We start from the raw sequence: 19,878 nt of genomic DNA on the forward strand, positions 1-19,878 counted from the left end.
TTTATAGTTGATTTTTAAAATGAATTGTATTTTATAAAGTTTGTCATGCTTTAACATCAGTTTTCTTGATTTGGCTTTTCTGACATTTTGAATTGTGACTTAGGTTTTCCTATCAGACTGATGGATGGAGAAAATAAGAAAGAAGGACGAGTGGAGGTTTTTATCAACGGCCAGTGGGGAACAATTTGTGATGATGGGTGGAGTGATAAAGATGCAGCTGTGATCTGTCGCCAGCTTGGCTACAAGTAAGGAAAACCAAATTATTTGGGTTGGTTATGTGATGAATATTTGTGACTTTTTAGGGTTGTTCTAATGAGTTGTTTTTTACCTAAAATTGATTTGTTATTCAGTTGAAAATACAGGCAGTATGTTGATTTAATTTTGAATTATAAAGAAATATTAAGTAGAGTCTATTTAAAATTTTCCCATTTCTCACAAGAAATATACAATTATGTTACATGAGAAATGTCACTTTTATCTAATGCCAAATAGTCTAATTTAAACTCATGACTCTTCTTAATACTTCCTTTGTCAGACAAAGGTGTTAGCCTTTTCTTTGATTTATGTTTCGACACTGTAACCTTTTAAGACATTCTAGATTTATTGAAATTGCAGTTGGTTCCCTATATTTATAGTAGCTGTGTTCTCTAAAGTCGCTGTGAATGCTGAATTAGCAAATACTGAGTCATTGCTTCAACAACTGAGGTTGAACAAGGCGATCCTCTGCCTTCTTGTTTTAGCTCTTCCACTTCCTAACGATTGTCCTTTTTGTGGTTTATTAGTATTTTTGTTGATAGTTTCACTGTTTAATGTGGCCTCCACTGTTTAAGTGCTGAAGTGCTCTGTAGCATTCTTAAGTGCAAGAAGCTATGATGTGCCTTATGGAGAAAATAAGCATGTTAGATAGACTTCATTCAGGCATGAGATGTAGTGGAAAAACATAGCACTAAGTAGACTGGGAAAAGGACACTTGTTTATGTTTGAGAGCTGAAATCAAAAGGCAGATTGTCTTGTGAGATCTCTACGGGCAATGCAAATTTCTTGAGGCTTTGTGCAAGTCTGCAAATGACTGTGAAAGCATTTCAGGTATTGATTTTGGAGCTGCAAATATATGGAACATGTTACAGTTAAAGGGTTTTGAAATTTAAGTAAATATACATAAATTGCCTAGGTATATTACTCAAGTAGATTACTAACTGTGGTTTCAATTTAAAAATATGTTTAATTATATATGTGTATGTTAAATATTGATAAATTTAACTGGTTATTCCTATACAGAATATATTTTTATTTTTTTAAAGTATTTCTATTTTAATAAAAGTTCAAGTGTTTTTTCCTAAAGTTTTAATTCAGTTTTTTGTTTTTTTTTAATTAAATACTACTACAATTTACTGCTCAGTTTTGGCCCCAATTGCAATTCCAAGTGTCTTATGATCAACGGGCCCATTATTTGATGATATAAATTTTCAGTGTTCAAAATTGGCATGTGACATAGATTTTCAGCTTTCAAAATATGGGATAGTAGAGGAAGATGGGAAGAGTCTACATTAGATGCCTATGTTAATTTAGTCAGCAATATAAGTTTTCTTTGCTTACTACATTTGTGAAACTTCTTCCAATGTTTGAAAAAAAATTATTGTTTTCATCCCCAGTGAATGAATGTCATTGTCCAAAAATCAACCAATAAAGTATATTGCTATTCGAGACTGGTTTCTTTGCCATACTTTTATTTTTTTGGATTTAGTGATCCAGGAAACCTAGTATTACCTTTGGAAACATGAAAGGAAATAGGAAGGGTAAGATTAAATTTGATCCTTGAATCACATGTCTAAGCCAGTTTTAAGGAGGGATAAATTCATAAGCATACTCATTATACATTTGCACCTTTATTTCTTTCTGCATCTTTCACTGCTTTTTACTTATCATCATTTACTCCATTTTACATTCAACTCGGTGAATTTAGGGAGAAATAATACAGATTAGTTGAACAAAGTTTGTAGCAATTTTCAATACTACTTCTAATAATTATCAAGAAAAGCATTGAAAGGAGATCATTGTGTAATTGTTCTTTAAATAAAGTCTCTTAATAAGTAAATCAGTAACTTAATGTTGCATACAAATTGGAAATCATCTGTGCACAATCTATAATTTGCCATCAGATAATATTAAAATGAGAATCATTTAGATATTTGATCAATCTAAACAACCTTGGCCATTTTTATAATTTTCCACTGAGGGGAAATGGAATTTCATATAAGAACAAATATGCATATAATTATAAACTAGAGTGTGACTAGAGTAGGGGATTTTTTTCCCTCCACTTTGAATCGTTAAAAATCCTTAATAAAGCATTTGTTTCAAGAAATCAATCCAGGAAACGAGCTGTTGAAGGCTTGAGTCTTATTAATGGCAATTCCAGAGATCTATTCCACAGCCAACTGTATCATATATGAGGATTAGTCCTTGGTAACAGTGAGAATCAAAATAGCTTTAGAAAATTTTTTCACAATGGGAGAAACAGAAATGAAGTAATAAAAACCAGGAAACATGAATAGCAAGTAATATGGATAATGCTTAAATTTAGAGTAATGGAAAATAAAAAGTAATGCTTAATGATGTGTTATATAATGTCTGACAAAGTCGAGCATATGATCATATTGTTTTAGAGGGTTGAGAGAGAATGCGTTGGTAGCAGTTAAACTCATTAAGATTAAATAAATAGCCATGATGAACATTCCATTCTTTTTGAACTTTGTGTGAATCCATTAGCATGTATTTCAACATGACATTGCTCTTGAACTGCATATATATTCGAGTGGTATCCCTTAAAGAATCCCTTACAAAATGGTGTACACCTACTAATTTGGTAGAGACATAAAATTAAATATATCTAATTTTATCTTACAGTTAAATAGCTTCAAAGGATTTAATTTCTTGCATATTTGTGTATGGTGTTTGAAAAAAGAACACTTATATCATCACTCTTTTAGTTATTTCCAGTGGAACATAAATATGACAGTGATTTGATATTCTCTGCCATCCACTTAAAAAATACATGAGCAAACTCTTCTTTGACCTTCAAAACTTTTGCATAATTCTTTTTACTTTTTGAAATTGTATTTTAAATTTTCTTTCCCCACAGAATCCTAATGTTACAATGCTTATAAAAATGTGTGAGTATACACATATGTACTTACATTCGCACATGAAGAGAGAAAAAGAAATTCTTCTAACAAGGTCCTCTCTTGATTTTATGATTTCTAATATGCAACTTACTAAAAACAACAACCAAAAATTTGATAAAGAATTATGAAACATAGGAAGTAAAAGCTGACCAGTTCCCATTTCTTACTTTGATTGATGGGTTGGATTTATGTGCTTGATTAAGGGAGCTCCTTTGCTGTCATGTTTTTGAACTGTTCTTTTGGCCACTTTAGAGGCTTTTAAGTCTTGGAGTAATGAACTGTGGTAGGATTTGGGATAAATAAAAAATATGCCTTTCTTTTGTGGGTAGGAGAAAGAAAAAATTTTGAAAGAGAAGTTGATTTTGATTCAGCAAGACCAGTTTTAAGAGGGACTATAACTGGAATTGGAGAAGCTGAATATTCATTTCCTTAAAGCCCAGGTATACCTTGGAAAGTTACTGTCTACTACCAGGAGCACTTTAACCACTGGTTAAAGACTGATACATTAGAGCCTATCGTTTCTTTGAAATCTTAGCTTTGAATTACTGCGTGCCTGTATCCCAGTGGGAAGTTTCTTCCCTTTTGGCTATACATGACGTAGTCCTTAGTTATTTTATTTATTTATTTTTTGAGAGGGCATCTCTCATGTTTATTGATCAAATGGTTGTGAACAGCAATAAAATTCTGTATAGGGGACTCAATGCTCAATGTACAATCATTAATCCACCCCAAGCCTAATTTTCATCAGTCTCCAATTTTCTGAAGCATAACGAACAAGTTCTTACATAGTGAATAAGTTCTTACATGGTGAACAGTACAAGGGCAGTCATCACAGAAACTTTCGGTTTTGATCACTTATTATGAACTATAATCAGGTCAGATATGAATATTCGTTTGATTTTTATACTTGATTTATATGTGAATCCCACATTTCTCCCTTATTATTATTATTATTATTATTATTATTTTTAATAAAATGCTGAAGTGGTAGGTAGATGCAAGATAAAGGTAGAAAACATAGTTTAGTGCTGTAAGAGGGCAAATGTAGATGATCAGGTGTGTGCCTATAGACTAAGTGTTAATCCAAGTGAGAAAAGGGCAATAAAACATCCACGGATGCAGAAGATTTCTCTCAAAACAGGCGGGGGTGAGGTTCTAAGCCTCACCTCTGTTGATCCCCAATTTCTCACCCGATGGTCCCCCTTCAACTGTGCCTGTCTTAGGTTGTTCCTCCCTTGAGGAATCTTACCCGTCTCTGGCTAACCAGTCATCTTCCCGGGCCATACAGGGAAATGTAAAGTTGGTAACTGAGAGAGAGGCAATATTGTTTGAAAAGGTTAGCTTTTTACTTCTTTGCAGATGTATGCCCTGTGGCTTTTATGCCTAGTATTTGTCTTGAGGTATCTTTACCACTTGGAAGAATTATGATACTCAGTAAATTCGATATGAGGCATGAATTCTATTTAAGCGTTGTAATTAGGAAGGATGAAGAAAAGCTATAGGAGTAGCAGACGGAAGATAACATGGGAAGATTGATTATTTCTTTGACATATCTTCCTGTAGAGTAACCTAAGCATGTATAGGTTTTAAACTACTAATTAAATTGTGTACACATATAAACATAATAGGAATACAGTTACATAACCAAAGCAGACCTATAATTACAAGCCATCTCCAGTGAAACCAAGAAAACCTGTTAGGCACCCTAGGCATTTGTGAAAACTTATCTATAATATGGTGGATATTGTCGAACTGAACTTGAACAGTCTGAGAGAAATCAGACAAATTAAAACAACCCATTCCTGGGGCCTGTTCACATCCCATATGTTCTTTTAACAGTAGATAGTCTGTAGTTGTAAGATTTTGGAGCGCTACAACTTGCACTTCTCCTAATTTTTGGTTGAGATCCAACAATATAAATGCAGTCAAATTTGTTGTTTTACTGTATGCACAGGCCAGCTTAGATATCTCCTTCATTCCAATGGCAAATCCAGGAACCAGTGGGATGAATGCAGCTCAACTGCAGCATCTCCTGGATCTTTGTTGAGGTGATCATCTTCTGGTATGACTCTTCCAGAGAGTGCTGATGTTGGAAGTTCTTCTTCATATTGTACCTTAGTTCATTTTCTGGGTAGCCAAATTAGGCTTTGGTCCTCTGTATAAACACAAACAGACCCTTTGCCCACACTTTGATATGCCCTTTATACCATTGTGTAGAACTCATTGGAGGTCACCACACAGGAACTGCTTTTTTTTTTTTAAGAGAAAGGAATATTAGCAGAAAAATGTACCTCCATAGCCGATCATCTGATACCCTTTAAGTGATCAAAATTAAGGATATTTAAAGCATGCATTAATTATTGATTTACAGTTAGTTTTACCCTATCAGGGAGTAATACCCCTTTTCTTTCTTTCTTTTTTTTTTTGTTATCATTAATCTACACTTACATGAAGAATATTATGTTTACTAGGCTCTCCCCTATACCATGTCCCCGCTATAAACCACTTTACAGTTACTGTCCATCAGCACAGCAAAATGTTGTAGACTCACTACTTGTCTTCTCTGTGTTGTACAGCCCTCCCCTTGCTCCCACCCCCCCAATTATGCATGCTAATCTTAATATGCCCCTTCTTCTTCACCCCCCTTATCCCTCCCTACCCACCCATCCTACCCAGTCCCTTTCCCTTTGGTACCTGTTAGTCCATTCTTGGGTTCTGTGATACTGCTGCTGTTTTGTTTCTTCAGTTTTTCCTTTGTTCTTATACTCCACAGATGAGTGAAATCATTTGGTATTTCTCTTTCTCTGCTTGGCTTATTTCACTGAGTATAATACACTCCGGCTCCATCCATGTTGCTGAAAAATGGTAGGATTTGCCCTCTTCTTATGGCTGAGTAGTATTCCATTGTGTATATGTACCATATCTTCTTTATCCATTCATCTACCGATGGACATATAGGTTGCTTCCAATTCTTGGCTATTGTAAATAGTGCTGCGATAAACATAAGGGTGCATCTGCCTTTCTCAAACTTGATTGCTGCGTTCTTAGGGTAAATTCCTATGAGTGGAATTCCTGGGTCAAATGATAAGTCTGTTTTGAGCATTTTGAGGAACCTCCATACTGCTTTCCACAATGGTTGAACTAATTTATATTCCCACCAGCAGTGTAGGAGGGGTTCCCCTTTCTCCACAGCCTCGCCAACATTTGTTGTTGTTTGTCTTTTGGATGGCAGCCATCCTTACTGGTGTGAAGTGATACCTCATTGTAGTTTTAATTTGCATTTCTCTGATAATTAGTGATGTGGAGCATCTTTTCATGTGTCTGTTGGCCATCTGTATTTCTTTTTTGGAGAACTGTCTGTTCAGTTCCTCTGCCCATTTTTTAATTGGATTATTTGTTTTTGTTTGTTGAGGCATGTGAGCTCTTTATATATTTTGGACATCAAGCCTTTATCAGATCTGTCATTTACAAATAAATTCTCCCATACTATAGGGTTCCTTTTTGTTCTATTGATGGTGTCTTTTGCTGTACAGAAGCTTTCAGCTTAATATAGTCCCACTTGCTCATTTTTGCTGTTGTTTTCCTTGCCCGGGGAGATATGTTAAAGAAGAGGTCACTCATGTTTTTGTCTAAAAGACTTTTGCCTATGTTTTTTTCTAAGAGTTTTATGGTTTCATGACTTACATTCAGGTCTTTGATCCATTTTGAATTTACTTTTGTGTATGGGGTTAGACAATGGTCCAGTTTCATTCTCCTACATGTAGCTGTCCAGTTTTGCCAGCACCATCTGTTGAAGAGACTGTCATTTCACCATTGTATGTCCATGGCTCCTTTATCAAATATTAATTGAACATATATGTTTGGGTTAATGTCTGGAGTCTCTAATCTGTTCCACTGGTATGTGGCTCTGTTCTTGTGCCAGTACCAAATTGTCTTGATTACTGTGGCTTTGTAGTAGAGCTTGAAGTTGGGGAGCGAGGTCCCCCCCACTTAATTCTTCTTTCTCAGAATTGCTTTGGCTATTCGGGGTCTTTGGTGTTTCCATATGAATTTTTGAACTATTTGTTCCAGGTCATTGAAGAATGCTATTGGTAATTTGATAGGGATTGCATCCAATCGGTATATTGTTTTGGGCAGGATGGCCTTTTTGATGATATTAATTCTTCCTAGCCAAGAGCATGGGCTGAGTTTCCATTTGTTAGTGTCCTCTTTAATTTCTCTTAAAAGTGTCTTATAGTTTTCAGAGTATAGGTCTTTCACTTGCTTGGTTAGGTTTATTCCTAGGTATTTTATTCTTTTTGATGCAATTGTGAATGGAATTGTTTTCCTGATTTCTCTTTCTATTGGTTCATTGTTAGTGTATAGAAAAGCCACAGATTTCTGTGTGTTAATTTTGTATCCTGCAACTTTGCTGTATTTCGATATTAGTTCTAGTAGTTTTGGAGTGGAGTCTTTAGGGTTTTTTATGTACAATATCATATCATCTGCAAATAGTGACAGTTTAACTTCTTCTTTACCAATCTGGATTCCTTGTATTTCTTTGTTCTCTCTGATTGCTGTGGCTAGGACCTCCAGTATTATATTAAGTAACAGTGGGGAGAGTGGGCATCCCTGTCTAGTTCCCGATCTCAGAGGAAAAGCTTTCAGCTTCTCGCTGTTCATTATAATGTTGACTGTGGGTTTATCGTATATGGGCTTTATTATGTTCAGGTACTTGCCCTCTATACCCATTTTGCTGAGAGTTTTTATCATGAATGGATGTTGAATTTTGTCAAATGTTTTTTCAGCATCTATGGAGATGATCATGTGGTTTTTGTCTTTCTTTTTGTTTTTGTGGTGGATGACGTTGATGGATTTTTGAATGTTATACCATCCTTGCATTCCTGGGATGAATCCCACTTGGTCATGGTGTATGGTCCTTTTGATATACTGTTGAATTCGGTTTGCTAATACTTTATTGAGTATTTTTGCATCTACATTCATCTGGGATATTGGTCTGTAATTTTCTTTTTTGGTGGGGTCTTTGCCTGGTTTTGGTATTAGGGTGATGTTGGCTTCATAGAATGAGTTTGGGAGTATTCCCTCCTCTTCTATTTTTTGGAAAACTTTAAGGAGAATGGGTATTATGTCTTCCTTGTGTGATTGATAAAATTCCGAGGTAAATCCATCCGGCCCGGGGGTTTTGTTCTTGGGTAGTTTTTTGATTACCGTTTCGGTTTCTTTGCTCGTAATTGGTTTGTTTAACTTTTCTGTTTCTTCCTTGGTCAATCTTGGAAGGTTGTATTTTTCTAGGAAGTTTTCCATTTCTTCTAGGTTTTCCAGCTTGTTGGCATATAGGTTTTCATAGTAGTCTTTAATAATTCTTTGTATTTCTGTGGAGTCTATCATGATTTTTCCATTCTCATTTCTTATTCCGTTGATTTGTGTTGATTCTCTTTTTCTCTTAATAAGTTTGGCTAGAGGCTTATCTATTTTGTTTATTTTCTCAAAGAACCAGCTGTTGGTTTCATTGGTTTTTGCTATTGTTTTATTCTTCTCAATTTTGTTTATTTGTTCTCTGATCTTTATTATGTCCCTCTTTCTGCTGACTTTAGGCCTCATTTGTTCTTCTTTTTCCAGTTTCGATAATTGTGATGTTAGACTACTCATTTGGGATTGTTCTTCCCTCTTCAAGTGTGCATGGATCACTATATACTTTCCTCTTTAGACTGCTTTTGCTGCTTCCCACAGAATTTGGGTGTTTGTGTTGTTGTTGTCATTTGTTTCTATATATTCCTTGATCTCTATTTTGATTTGTTCGTTGATCCACTGATTATTTAGAAGCATGTTGTTAAGCCTCCATGTGTTTGTGACCCTTTTTGTTTACTTTGTAGAATTTATTTCTACTTTTATACCTTTATGGTCTGAAAAATTGGTTGGTAGCATTTCAACATTTTGGAATTTACTGAGGCTGTTTTTGTGGGCTAGTATGTGGTCTATTCTGGAGAATGTTCCATGTGCACTTGAGAAGAATGTATATCCTGTTGCTTTTGGATGTAGAGTTCTATAGATGTCTATTAGGTCCATCTGTTCTAGTGTGTTGTTCAGTGCCTCTGTGTCCTCACTTATTTTCTGCCCAGTGGATCTATCCTTTGGGGTGAGTGGTGTGTTGAAGTCTCCTAAAATGAATGCATTGTAGTCTATTTCCCCCTTTAGTTCTGTTAGTATTTGTTTCACATATGCTGGTGCTCCTGTGTTGGGTGCATATATATTTAGAATGGTTATATCCTCTTGTTGGACTGAGCCCTTTATCATTATGTAGTGGCCTTCTTTATCTCTTGTTACTTTCTTTGTTTTGAAGTCTATTTTGTCTGATATTAGTACTGCAACCCCTGTGTTCTTCTCGCTGTTGTTTGCCTGAAATATGTTTTTCCATCCCTTGACTTTTAGTCTGTGTACGTCTTTGGGTATCAGGTGAGTTTCTTGTAAGCAGCGTATAGATGGGTCTTGCTTTTTTATCCATTCTATTACTCTGTGTCTTTTGATTTGGTGCATTAAGTCCATTTACATTTAGGGTGACTATTGAGAGATATGTACTTATTGCCATTGCAGGCTTTAAATTCATGGTTACCAAAGATTCAAGGTTAGCCTTTTTAGTATCTTACTGCCTACCTTAGCTCGCTTATTGAGCTGTTATATACACTGACTGGAGATTCTTTTCTTCTCTCCTTTCTTATTCCTCCTCCTCCTTTCTTCACGTGTTGGGTGTTTTGTTCTGTGCTCTTTTTAGGAGTGCTCCCATCTAGAGAAGTCTCTGTAAGATGCCCTGTAGAGGTTGTTTGTGGTAAGCAAATTCCCTCAGCTTTTGCTTGTCTGGGAATTGTTTAATCCTGCCATCATATTTAAATGATAGTCGTGCTGGATACAGTACCCTTGGTTCAAGGCCCTTTTGTTTCATTGTATTAAATATATCATGCCCTTCTCTTCTGGCCTGTAGGGTTTCTTTTGAGAAGTCTGATGATAGCCTGATGGGTTTTCCTTTATATGTGACCTTTTTCTCTCTAGCTGCCTTTAAACCTCTTTCCTTGTCCTTGATCTTTTCATTTTAATTATTATGTGTCTTGGTGTTGTCCTCCTTGGATCCTTTCTGTTGGGGGTTCTGTATATTTCTGTGGTCTGTTTGATTATTTTCTCCCCCAGTTTGGGGAAGTTTTCAGCAATTATTTCTTCAAAGACACTTTCTATCCCTTTTCCTCTCTCTTCTTCTTCTGGTACCCCTATAATACGGATATTGTTCCTTTTGGATTGGTCACACAGTTCTCGTAATATTCTTTTATTCCTGGAGATCCTTTTATCTCTCTCTATGTCAGCTTCTATACGTTCCTGTTCTCTGGTTTCTATTCCTTCAGTGGCCTCTTGTATCTTATCCATTCTGCTTATAAATCCTTCCAGAGTTTTTTCACTTCTGTAGTCTCCTTCCTGGCATCTGTGTTCTCCCTCCGGACTTCATCCCATTGCTCTTGCATTTTTCTCTGCATCTCCGTCAGCATGTTTACGATTTTTGTTTTGAATTCTTTTTCAGGAAGACTGGTTAGGTCTGTCTCCTTCTCTGTGTTGCCTCTGTGATCTTGGTTTGCCTGTAATTTTGCCTTTTCATGGTGATAGAAATAGTTTGCAGAGCTGGAACGAGTGACGGCTGGAAGAACTTCCCTTCTTTTTGGTTTGTGTCCTTCCTCTCCTGGGAGAACAGCGATCTCTAGTGGCTTTTGCTGGGAAGCTGCGCTCAGACAGGGCTTCTGCTTCCTGCCCGGCTGCAATGGAGTTTATCTCCGCTGTTGCTCTGGGCGTGGCCTGGCTCGGGCTGCTTCTCCAAAATGGTGGAGCCCCATTGGAGGGGGAGCAGCCGGGAGGCTATTTATCTCCATTAGGGGCCTCCATGCTCCCTGCTGCCAAGGAGGTTAGAGTGCCCAGAGATCTCCAGATTCCCTACCTCTGGAGTAAGTGTCCCGCCCTGCCCCTTTAAGATGTCCAAAAAGCACTCGCCAAAACAAAACAACAATAAAAAAAAATTAAATAATAATTTTAAAAAAACACTCGCTTTTCTTTGTCCTCAGGTGCCGGCCTCAGGCACCCGCTCTCCAGTCTTGCTGCCCTGTTTCCCTAGTATTGGGGTCCCGGTCCCTTTAAAACTTCCAAACAGCACTCACCAAAACAAAACAACAACAACAACAAAAATGGCCGCTTGCATTTCTTTATTCTCTGCCGCCGGCCTCAGGCACCTGCTTACCAGTCTTGCTGCCCTGTTTCCCTAGTATCCAGGACCCCACGCATGCACTGTGTCTGCGCTCTGGTCCAGATGGCTGGGGCTGGGTGTTCAGCAGTCCTGGGCTCCCTCTCCCTCCCTGCTCTGACTCCTCTCCTCCCGCCAGGAGCTGGGCGGAGGGGTGCTCGGTTCCCACCGGGCCAGGGCTTGTATCTTACCCCCTTCTGTAGGCACTGGGTTCTAGCAGGTGTGGATGTGGTCTGGATGTTGTCCTGTGTCCTCTGGTCTCTATTCTAGGAAGAGTTGTCTTTGTTATATTTTCATAGATATATGTGGTTTGGGGAGGAGATTTCCGCTGCTCTACTCACGCCGCCATCTTGGCTCTGCCCCCCATCCTTAGTTATTTAAAAAAATAGTCAAAAGAATATTCACTAGATGTCACTCTTTAATTTAATCATGGCCTTTTATTAAAGTTTTCTCTAATTTCTATTTATTGCTTTTCTAAAATGGTGACTTCCTTTTAGTCTGTAAGTTGATTGCTGAATCTCTAAGAAGTCATCCTTTTGTTTTGTTTAATGATTTTAATTTTATTTTCTGTTTAGTTCTACTTGTCATCTACTTTTATGCGATCATACTTTATTGTCTGTTCTTTGCATAACCTGTTTTTGATTTGCGAACAATCCAATTTTATATTTTCTTTCTTTTCTGTGATTAGAACTTCAGCATTATTAGTTTTACTAGTCTTTGTCCTTAAATTTTTAGCAAACTAGCATATTTTCTTACCAATGTCAAAAATTAGTATTTTTCTCCTTCCCTTTCGTGAAAAATTTCAAGACATTTAGCAAACTACTGTTTACTTTCTGTCTCCCCTCATTCTCACTCCCCAAACTGATGGAATCACCTGGAACTTTAATTTCAGAATGCTATTAATTTTTTTTCAAATTATGCTTATTTGAATTTCAAATTGCTTTACATTTCACATCCACATTATCAGCAATTATTTCCTTTTTAAAAAAAAGCCTCATAAAGTAAACAACAATGTCTGGCAATTCCGACTCAGAAAAAGGAGCGAGAATACAAGTAAACATTAGAGAAAAGAAAGGAATGCAAAACCAGTCACACAGAAGGTTAACACATGTAGAAGAATACTATGAACTACTTTTAGCTAGTAAATTTGGAAATCTAGAGGAAATTGACAATTATCTAAGCAACTGTACATTTTCAACAAAAATGTAATTATGAAAATTGATAGAAAACCAAAATAAACGAATGACTGTTTAAGAAATGACTGATTTTGAAGCATTTTGTCCAGTCTTCAAGACACAGATAATCCCTGAGTTATACAGATTGTTACAGAGCAAAAAAAAATGATGGAAATCTTTCCATTCACTTTATGAGGCTAATCTAACTTGATTTCAAGATGAGGTCAGTACACACACATAAACAAAAAGAGCTGTATCCCATCTCATGAATCTACATAAAAAATTCTAAACAAAACATTAACAAATTTAATCCAATAGTGTTTTTAAACAATGTACCTCAAAGTCTATTGCAAGCATGTAAGAGTGGGTCAAACTGAGGCATTCAATTAGTGTATTTGCTTTTCATAATTGTCATTAATTTATTAGGAATTGTATTTGGGTATTTAAAAAGAAGTAATGTATTATTTTTTAAAAAGTTTATACCAAGAGTAGGTCTGCCTTCTATTGATGATTCCTGGTTTAATCTTTCTTTATTAAAAATTGTGCTTTTTTTACTTCTTAAATAGGCTTTAAAATTCTTAGCTCCTGAGGTAATCACTTAATCTCATACTTTTCTTGGCAATATGTTACCAATTTTGAGAAACTATTATGCTTTGTAAGGAGTATAAAATTTTGAAATAATTTTCCTTCATGCTTAAACAGTTAAAAACTCATGAATTTTTGATATGCCATTAAATGTGAGTTTCTTAGTAGAAGCTAAATTAGAGGCAGCTGTGGGGTATGAAAACAATAAGAAGGTACAGTTATTCTCTCTCTTAAGCTTTTCTTTGACTGTCATGAAATAAATGTTTTTTAGCATGTACAGATGCTAATGTTAATATATGAAAGTTAAGAAGTATAATTGAAAGAGGGTTATGTTGTGATTTATTCAAATGTATGATTGACTGATTCACCACATCCTTAAGAAAGCATTGTTTGCAGGGGTCCTGCCAGAGCAAGAACCATGGCTTATTTTGGGGAAGGAAAAGGACCCATCCATGTGGATAATGTGAAGTGCACAGGAAATGAGAGGTCCCTGGCTGACTGTATCAAAAAGGATATTGGAAGACACAACTGCCGCCACAGTGAAGATGCAGGAGTTATTTGTGATTATTTTGGTAAGAAAACATCAGGTAACAGTAATAAAGGTAAGTCACTTCTGAGGACTACACAAGTCAAAGAATACTAACCCCAGTTCATTAGTATAAGTAGTACCAGGATAACAAAAATGCCCTTCTGAAAGAATATATACCACCCCTTGTTCCTTCTTGACAAACTTGACTAGGGGGTGCTTATAGGGAGAGTAGGGTTTGCGGAGGGCAGAAGTGGACTTCCAGTATTTTGTAATATCTGGATCATCCCCTCTTGACATACTCAGCCATTTCTCTAAGTCTTTCTTGGGATGTAATAAAACCATCAGACTTTCTGGTATCCTTAAAGATTCAGAATTGGTGTTTACTTCATAAAAAAGAAAGAGAAATGAAAATGTAAATATGAATCATAAGTGTTTCTACCCTTACTAATATTGTAAATAACAGAGCTAACTTTTAAAATTACTTGCAAATCTTTTACAGATTTTATTTTCTGAAATTTAAAAATGTAAGAAAAGTGAAAAGTAATTTTTTAATATAATAGTTACAGATGTTTCATATTTAAATAAGTGTAAGAGTTCTTGAAAGCTCTGAATTTAATTTTGTCAAAAAATACTGCTTTAACTGAATAAGGAAAAGAATTAGCTATTTTGGAGAAAAACATGGTTACTCTTATGAAAAGAACAATCACCTCTTTTTTCCACAGTTTTAACACATTGGATTTTCTTAAAACCAGGTGCATCTATGTTTCAGTATTCTCTTTTTCTAACATCTTTTAATAACTGGTAAAGACAGTGCAGTAAATAAATTGGATGCTGTCGATATGATTCTTCAGTATCTGAGGGGCTTTTGAATGTGGAGAAGAATACATATAACCTTTTGTGCTTTGTTTTATATTACCTATGATTTGGTAAGCCAGTTTTTCCTCAGTATTGATTAACATATGAATATTAAATTCTCTTAAATAATTTAAACTACAGTTACAAATTGAATATAACTAATTCCTTGTATTCTGCTGAATTTTTCAAGTGGTAGAAAAACATAAAAATTTAATAATTATAAAAGGTCTTATTATGTTTCAATGTAAACCTATTTTAAAATATGAAGTACCATGTTTATTTCTTCTTCATTTATACATTTGTTTTTATGCCATCCTAGAGTTGTAGCAAGGCTTACTTTGATACCTTTCCATGGTTTCAATGCTACCATACCTTAAGAAGATTTCATGTTAGACCAGCTTGATTACTAAATTTGGCTTAATAGCCTGTTGGTTTTGTGTTGAGGCTCAAGACCTAGTGATTTCTATAAGGTGATTCAAACTCAAGCCATTAGTTATTGTTCATATGATGGGATCCTTTAATAAATGAACTTCATTTTGCTTTCTTTTCTATTAGTGTATTTTATAGCTTTAAATAGATTTTACTTTATTGTAATCCAGTGCTTTGCCCCAAAGAATGATGTAAACTTTCAGTTTTGCTGGCTCAGTATTACATCATTGCTTGTCTTGGCATTATATATATTAACTCTTTGCCTATACATTACATAGTCCTTAGTTATTTAAAAAAATAGAAAAATTATATTTTTCTGAAATCTTATAATTTGCAGTGTCATCTAGAGAATTCATATCCTAAGAAATGAGGATTAAAGTTTCACAGCATGCTTCTGAGATCATTTAGCAAATGAATGATTTTGGTGCACATTGTTAAACATCTTTCTCTTAAGAAATAACTGGTTTGATTCTCCACTGAGCTCCCTTCCACCTGGTTATTATGGGAGACCATTAGTGTGACCAGACTTTCATGGTCATGACACAATTTCCACATTTTTTTAGTAGTATTTACACTTTATACACATGTATATACTTACATGCATATATGTGCATATAGATACAATATATATATTATATATATATACACACTTATATACATACTTACACTTAACCAAGAAATAATAACACCTTCTATAGATTCTCTGACTTCCTAAATTATTTTAAAAACTAGCCATACCTTATATTACTTACTCTTCCTTTTCACATATTTTAAATTTAATTCTTTTTTTTAATGGTTTTGACAGAGGTTTGTTATCTTGGGAAGCTTGACTACATGCCCTTAAATATAATTTGCTTCTTAAATTGACTTATCAAATCCTTTACACATATAAATATGCTATATGAGCAAATGTAAATTTAGACCAAAATACCATTCTGGTAATGTGCTTTGCTCTTCTTAGTTACATTTGTGCTTTTGGCTTAGAAGAGTGCTGTACGTAGAAAGAAAGTGATTAGACTATTATTGCCTTTGTAGGTCTCTTGTTTAATGTTCCTGAACTCCAGAACAATCTCCATAATCAGGAGAGTTGGAGATGTAGGTGTAACTACAAGGATAATGTACTGGACAGGGTATCAACATTCAGCAGCCTGTGGAACCTCTTCAGAGCTGAATGTGGGAAACCTCTTAAAGTTCCTCCTGTGCTTGCAAATTATTGTTGCCTTGTTTAAATGAGAAGCAACTTTTGTTTATTACTAGAAGAAAAAGTATTCTGTAATTTGAGGAGAACAGGTATTTTAAAATAGAAGAGGAAGCAGCAGGGGCATGTGTCACTGTGTCTTTATCCCCCTATCAGCAACATGGTGGTTTACTTAATAACCTGTTTCTGTTTCAGAGTCCCTCTCATCCGTTTGTGGTTTGAGATTACTGCACCGTCGGCAGAAGCGGATCATTGGTGGGAAAAATTCTTTGAGGTAAAAGGTTCTTCAGAAGAGATTTTCCATATTGCAGAATTATTTGTATACATAATATTACAAATTGGGAATTGTCTACTATTTTATAAGGGATTTTTTAAACTTATTTTTCTAAATTAAATTCAGATTACTCTAATTTCACTGTCCTCTGACCATGTTTAACCTTATTTTTCTAAATTAAATTCAGATTACTCTAATTTCACTGTCCTCTGACCATGTATAAGAACATGGACCATGTTCTTATATCACTATCTCCTGCTTTATGAAATAGATGTGTTGCTGAGAACTTATGTGGTAGAAAGAAACTTGTTCAAAAGATCTGAAAAAATGTCTAACTACACAGTTCATTAGACTTAGAATATATTTGTTTTAGACTTGCTTTAATATACTTTTTTGTTGAATTTTCTGATGGAAAACTAGCATTTTGCATATTAAATACTTCTTAAATCTGCTTAGGTAGAGTAGTGAGGAGAGGAAATATACTTCAAATCATGAAATATAAAGAAGACCCAGCTTGTTTCCAAGAATGTCACAGATACGCAGATGCATACAAATGCCTATAAGCAAATCTTAAGGTGGTCTGCTCCAAGTTGTAGGGGCATCATTCTCAAAGTAAGAAGGGGTCTTACATCCTAGAATCCCTTTTATATTCCTTTCCTCTTATGTGCAAGCCTTCCAAGTCATTGTTTAATGTCTTAGATGCTTTACTGTGCTTTTCTGCCTTTTATGGGTATTGATGGGTGGTTCACTTTCTTTTCAGGGGTGGCTGGCCTTGGCAAGTATCCCTTCGACTGAAGTCACGCCATGGAGATGGCAGGCTCCTCTGTGGGGCCACACTCCTGAGCAGCTGCTGGATCCTTACAGCAGCACACTGCTTCAAGAGGTGTGTGTCCACCTTAACAAACAACTAAGTTTGACTCTTATTTGACGTCTTCCAATCCCTTCCTGCCCTACAACATACTAGAAACTTGAAGTGGCAGAGGCAGGCTAAAGACCTCCACATCCAGTCCAGTGGCACCATCTTGGTATTGAGGGAGGTAATATAAGGAGAAAAGAGTGCCCTCAGGGAGCTCCTGGCTACCTGGTATTAAAGCAAACTCTAGATTTAGGGAGAAGAGAGGATGGGTTTTTGGAAGGAAAGCAGCTATATGTTACTGCTTCCCCCACAAGAACGTGTCTGAAGGTGAAATCATATCCCTGTAGAGCTAGAGGAGACCTCAGATTATCTAGAAATGAATGCTAAGGAATAGGGAGTTTTGGTTTTTTTGACCCTTTGATTCTTCTTGGTGTTTTTTGTCTTTGAAATTTTTCTATTTGTACCTTGTAGAGAGTCAGGTTGCATCCCGATTATTTCCTCTTGTCCCAAACATTTTATCAGTACGGTCTGAAGTTTTCCCAGTTCAGAGGGGAGCCCATGCAGAGAAAATCAGGTGCCAGCATGACACTGCTCACTGTGCCTACACTAGACCCAGTTGTCCTTTTCCTGTCCTGTGCTCTTTTGTGGGCCCTGTTAATGGCCATTTCCTTGGCAGGAATTTTGGTATTTACAAATGTACACCAGTGCTTGTCAAACTATTGATAATTAATGAAGCAAGGTGATGAGTAAGAGAATTGTTTATTTGAAAATAGTCATAATAAAAAGTTTTATTTTAAAACATGTACCTTTCATTGAAGTTTTATAAGCAAAAATTTGTTCTTTATTTTTTCATATATGGTATCATATGGCCTCACTGTATATTTGTAGTCCCTCCATGTAGATTTTATTCACTTTAACCACTGTTTGAATTTTAATGCCTTTTGTAAGATGAAACCATAGTTTATTTATTCCCCTACTGATGGATAATTAGGTAGTTTCCATTTCCATTCTTTTATTATGAAAAAATGGTTTCTGCAGTAGATATTCATGTATCTCATTGGCTACATAAATGTGCAAGCATTTTGTTGGGTCCTGAAGTACAGGCGCCATTCAGTTTTACTAGGGACTACTAACTATACTTTCTAAAGTAATTATATCCATTTATATCCCAGCAATGTGTAAGTTCCCAGTTCCTCACATCCTCACCTCAACTTGATGCTATCAGCACCTACACTTAAAATTTGCCAATTTTAGAGTTTTGGGACTTCTTTTTAAATTCCATTTCTCTGGTTATTGTCTTCTTTCATGAATTCTTTGTCCATATCCTTTGCTTATTTTTCTGTTGGATTATCTTTTTGTAATTGATTTTTCAAATTTTTGGATATATTCTGGGCACAAAGTCTTTGTTGCCATATGTTACAAATGCCTTTTCTCAAGCTGAGGCATGTTCCTTGTCTTGTTTAAGGTCTTTTCCTTAAGAAGATATTTTAATTGCAATATTTTTAAATGTGTCAATTTTTTAAAGTTGATGAAAACTTTGTATCTTATTTAAGAAATCCTTCTCTAACACCATATAATGAAGATATTATCTTAATTTTTTACTAAAAAACTTTACAGTTTTGCTTTTCATGTTTAGATTTTTACTGTTTATAATTTATTTTTGTGTATGGCATACAGTATGAGAAAGGACCTAATTTTATACTTTTTTTAAGGAAAGCTTGTTTTCCCAACACTTTTCATGGACCATTCCATTCCTTACCCATTTATTTATGTCAACTATGTTATATGCCAAGTTTTCATGTACCTATGTTTCTAGGGTTTCCATTCACTTCCTTTTATTATTTTGATACATATAAACATCCATATTCAAGGTGCTGCAGAAGATACAAATCTATATTTTACATAGCCTTTGTCATTTCTGGGATAATAACTGAGTTTGAGAGTTCACCTATATACTAGTGAGTTTAATACCTTCATATGTTACATGAATGGCACAGACAGTAATGATGATAGTCATTCATTAACTTAACAAAAAATCATTGCACTAAAGATGTAGTGGAGAACAAGACAAATAGGATCTTTGCTATCATAATAATTTTCAATGTAGCTGGATGACCCACAGGAGGACACACTGATGTGGCTGGTATGATAGGAGCAGAAAAAGTTATGGCACTGTTTTTAAAGTGTGGTCTTTTCACCACAATATTAGATATATTCATCTTGTTAAAAATCCAGTTTCCTGGGTCCCTACTCAGATCTACTAGATCTTTGGAGCTGAAGACCTAGGAGCTTGCATTTTTATCAAGAATCTCAGATGATTCTTATGAATGCTAAAGGTTAAGATCCACTTGCTTAGTGGGTAGAATAGAATGTGATCTGGATGTTTGAAGAATGATGATGAGGAAGAATGTAACTGAGTTGACTGGATACTTATCCTTGTCCCATTCAATGTATTAATCACTAAACTGAAAAAGAATACTGATAGTAAGGTAATTCTATTTTTGGATGCTAGGAGACTGGGAA

At 35.5% G+C, this 19,878-nt stretch overlaps 1 protein-coding gene across 6 annotated transcripts in view; it reads left to right on the forward strand.

The window, feature by feature from the left end:
- LOC118967429 (neurotrypsin) overlaps positions 1-19,878 on the forward strand; it is a 189,390-nt gene that overhangs the window by 159,563 nt on the left and 9,949 nt on the right. For all 6 annotated transcript variants that reach the window (XM_073237088.1, XM_073237087.1, XM_073237084.1 and 3 more), the window contains 4 exons: positions 104-245; positions 13,611-13,816; positions 16,421-16,499; positions 17,260-17,382. In XM_073237088.1, the coding sequence (XP_073093189.1) occupies positions 104-245; positions 13,611-13,816; positions 16,421-16,499; positions 17,260-17,382 (550 nt within the window). The remainder of the gene's footprint in view (positions 1-103; positions 246-13,610; positions 13,817-16,420; positions 16,500-17,259; positions 17,383-19,878) is intronic.

Source organism: Manis javanica, chromosome 5, assembly GCF_040802235.1.
Source record: "Manis javanica isolate MJ-LG chromosome 5, MJ_LKY, whole genome shotgun sequence".
NCBI lineage: Eukaryota > Metazoa > Chordata > Mammalia > Pholidota > Manidae > Manis > Manis javanica.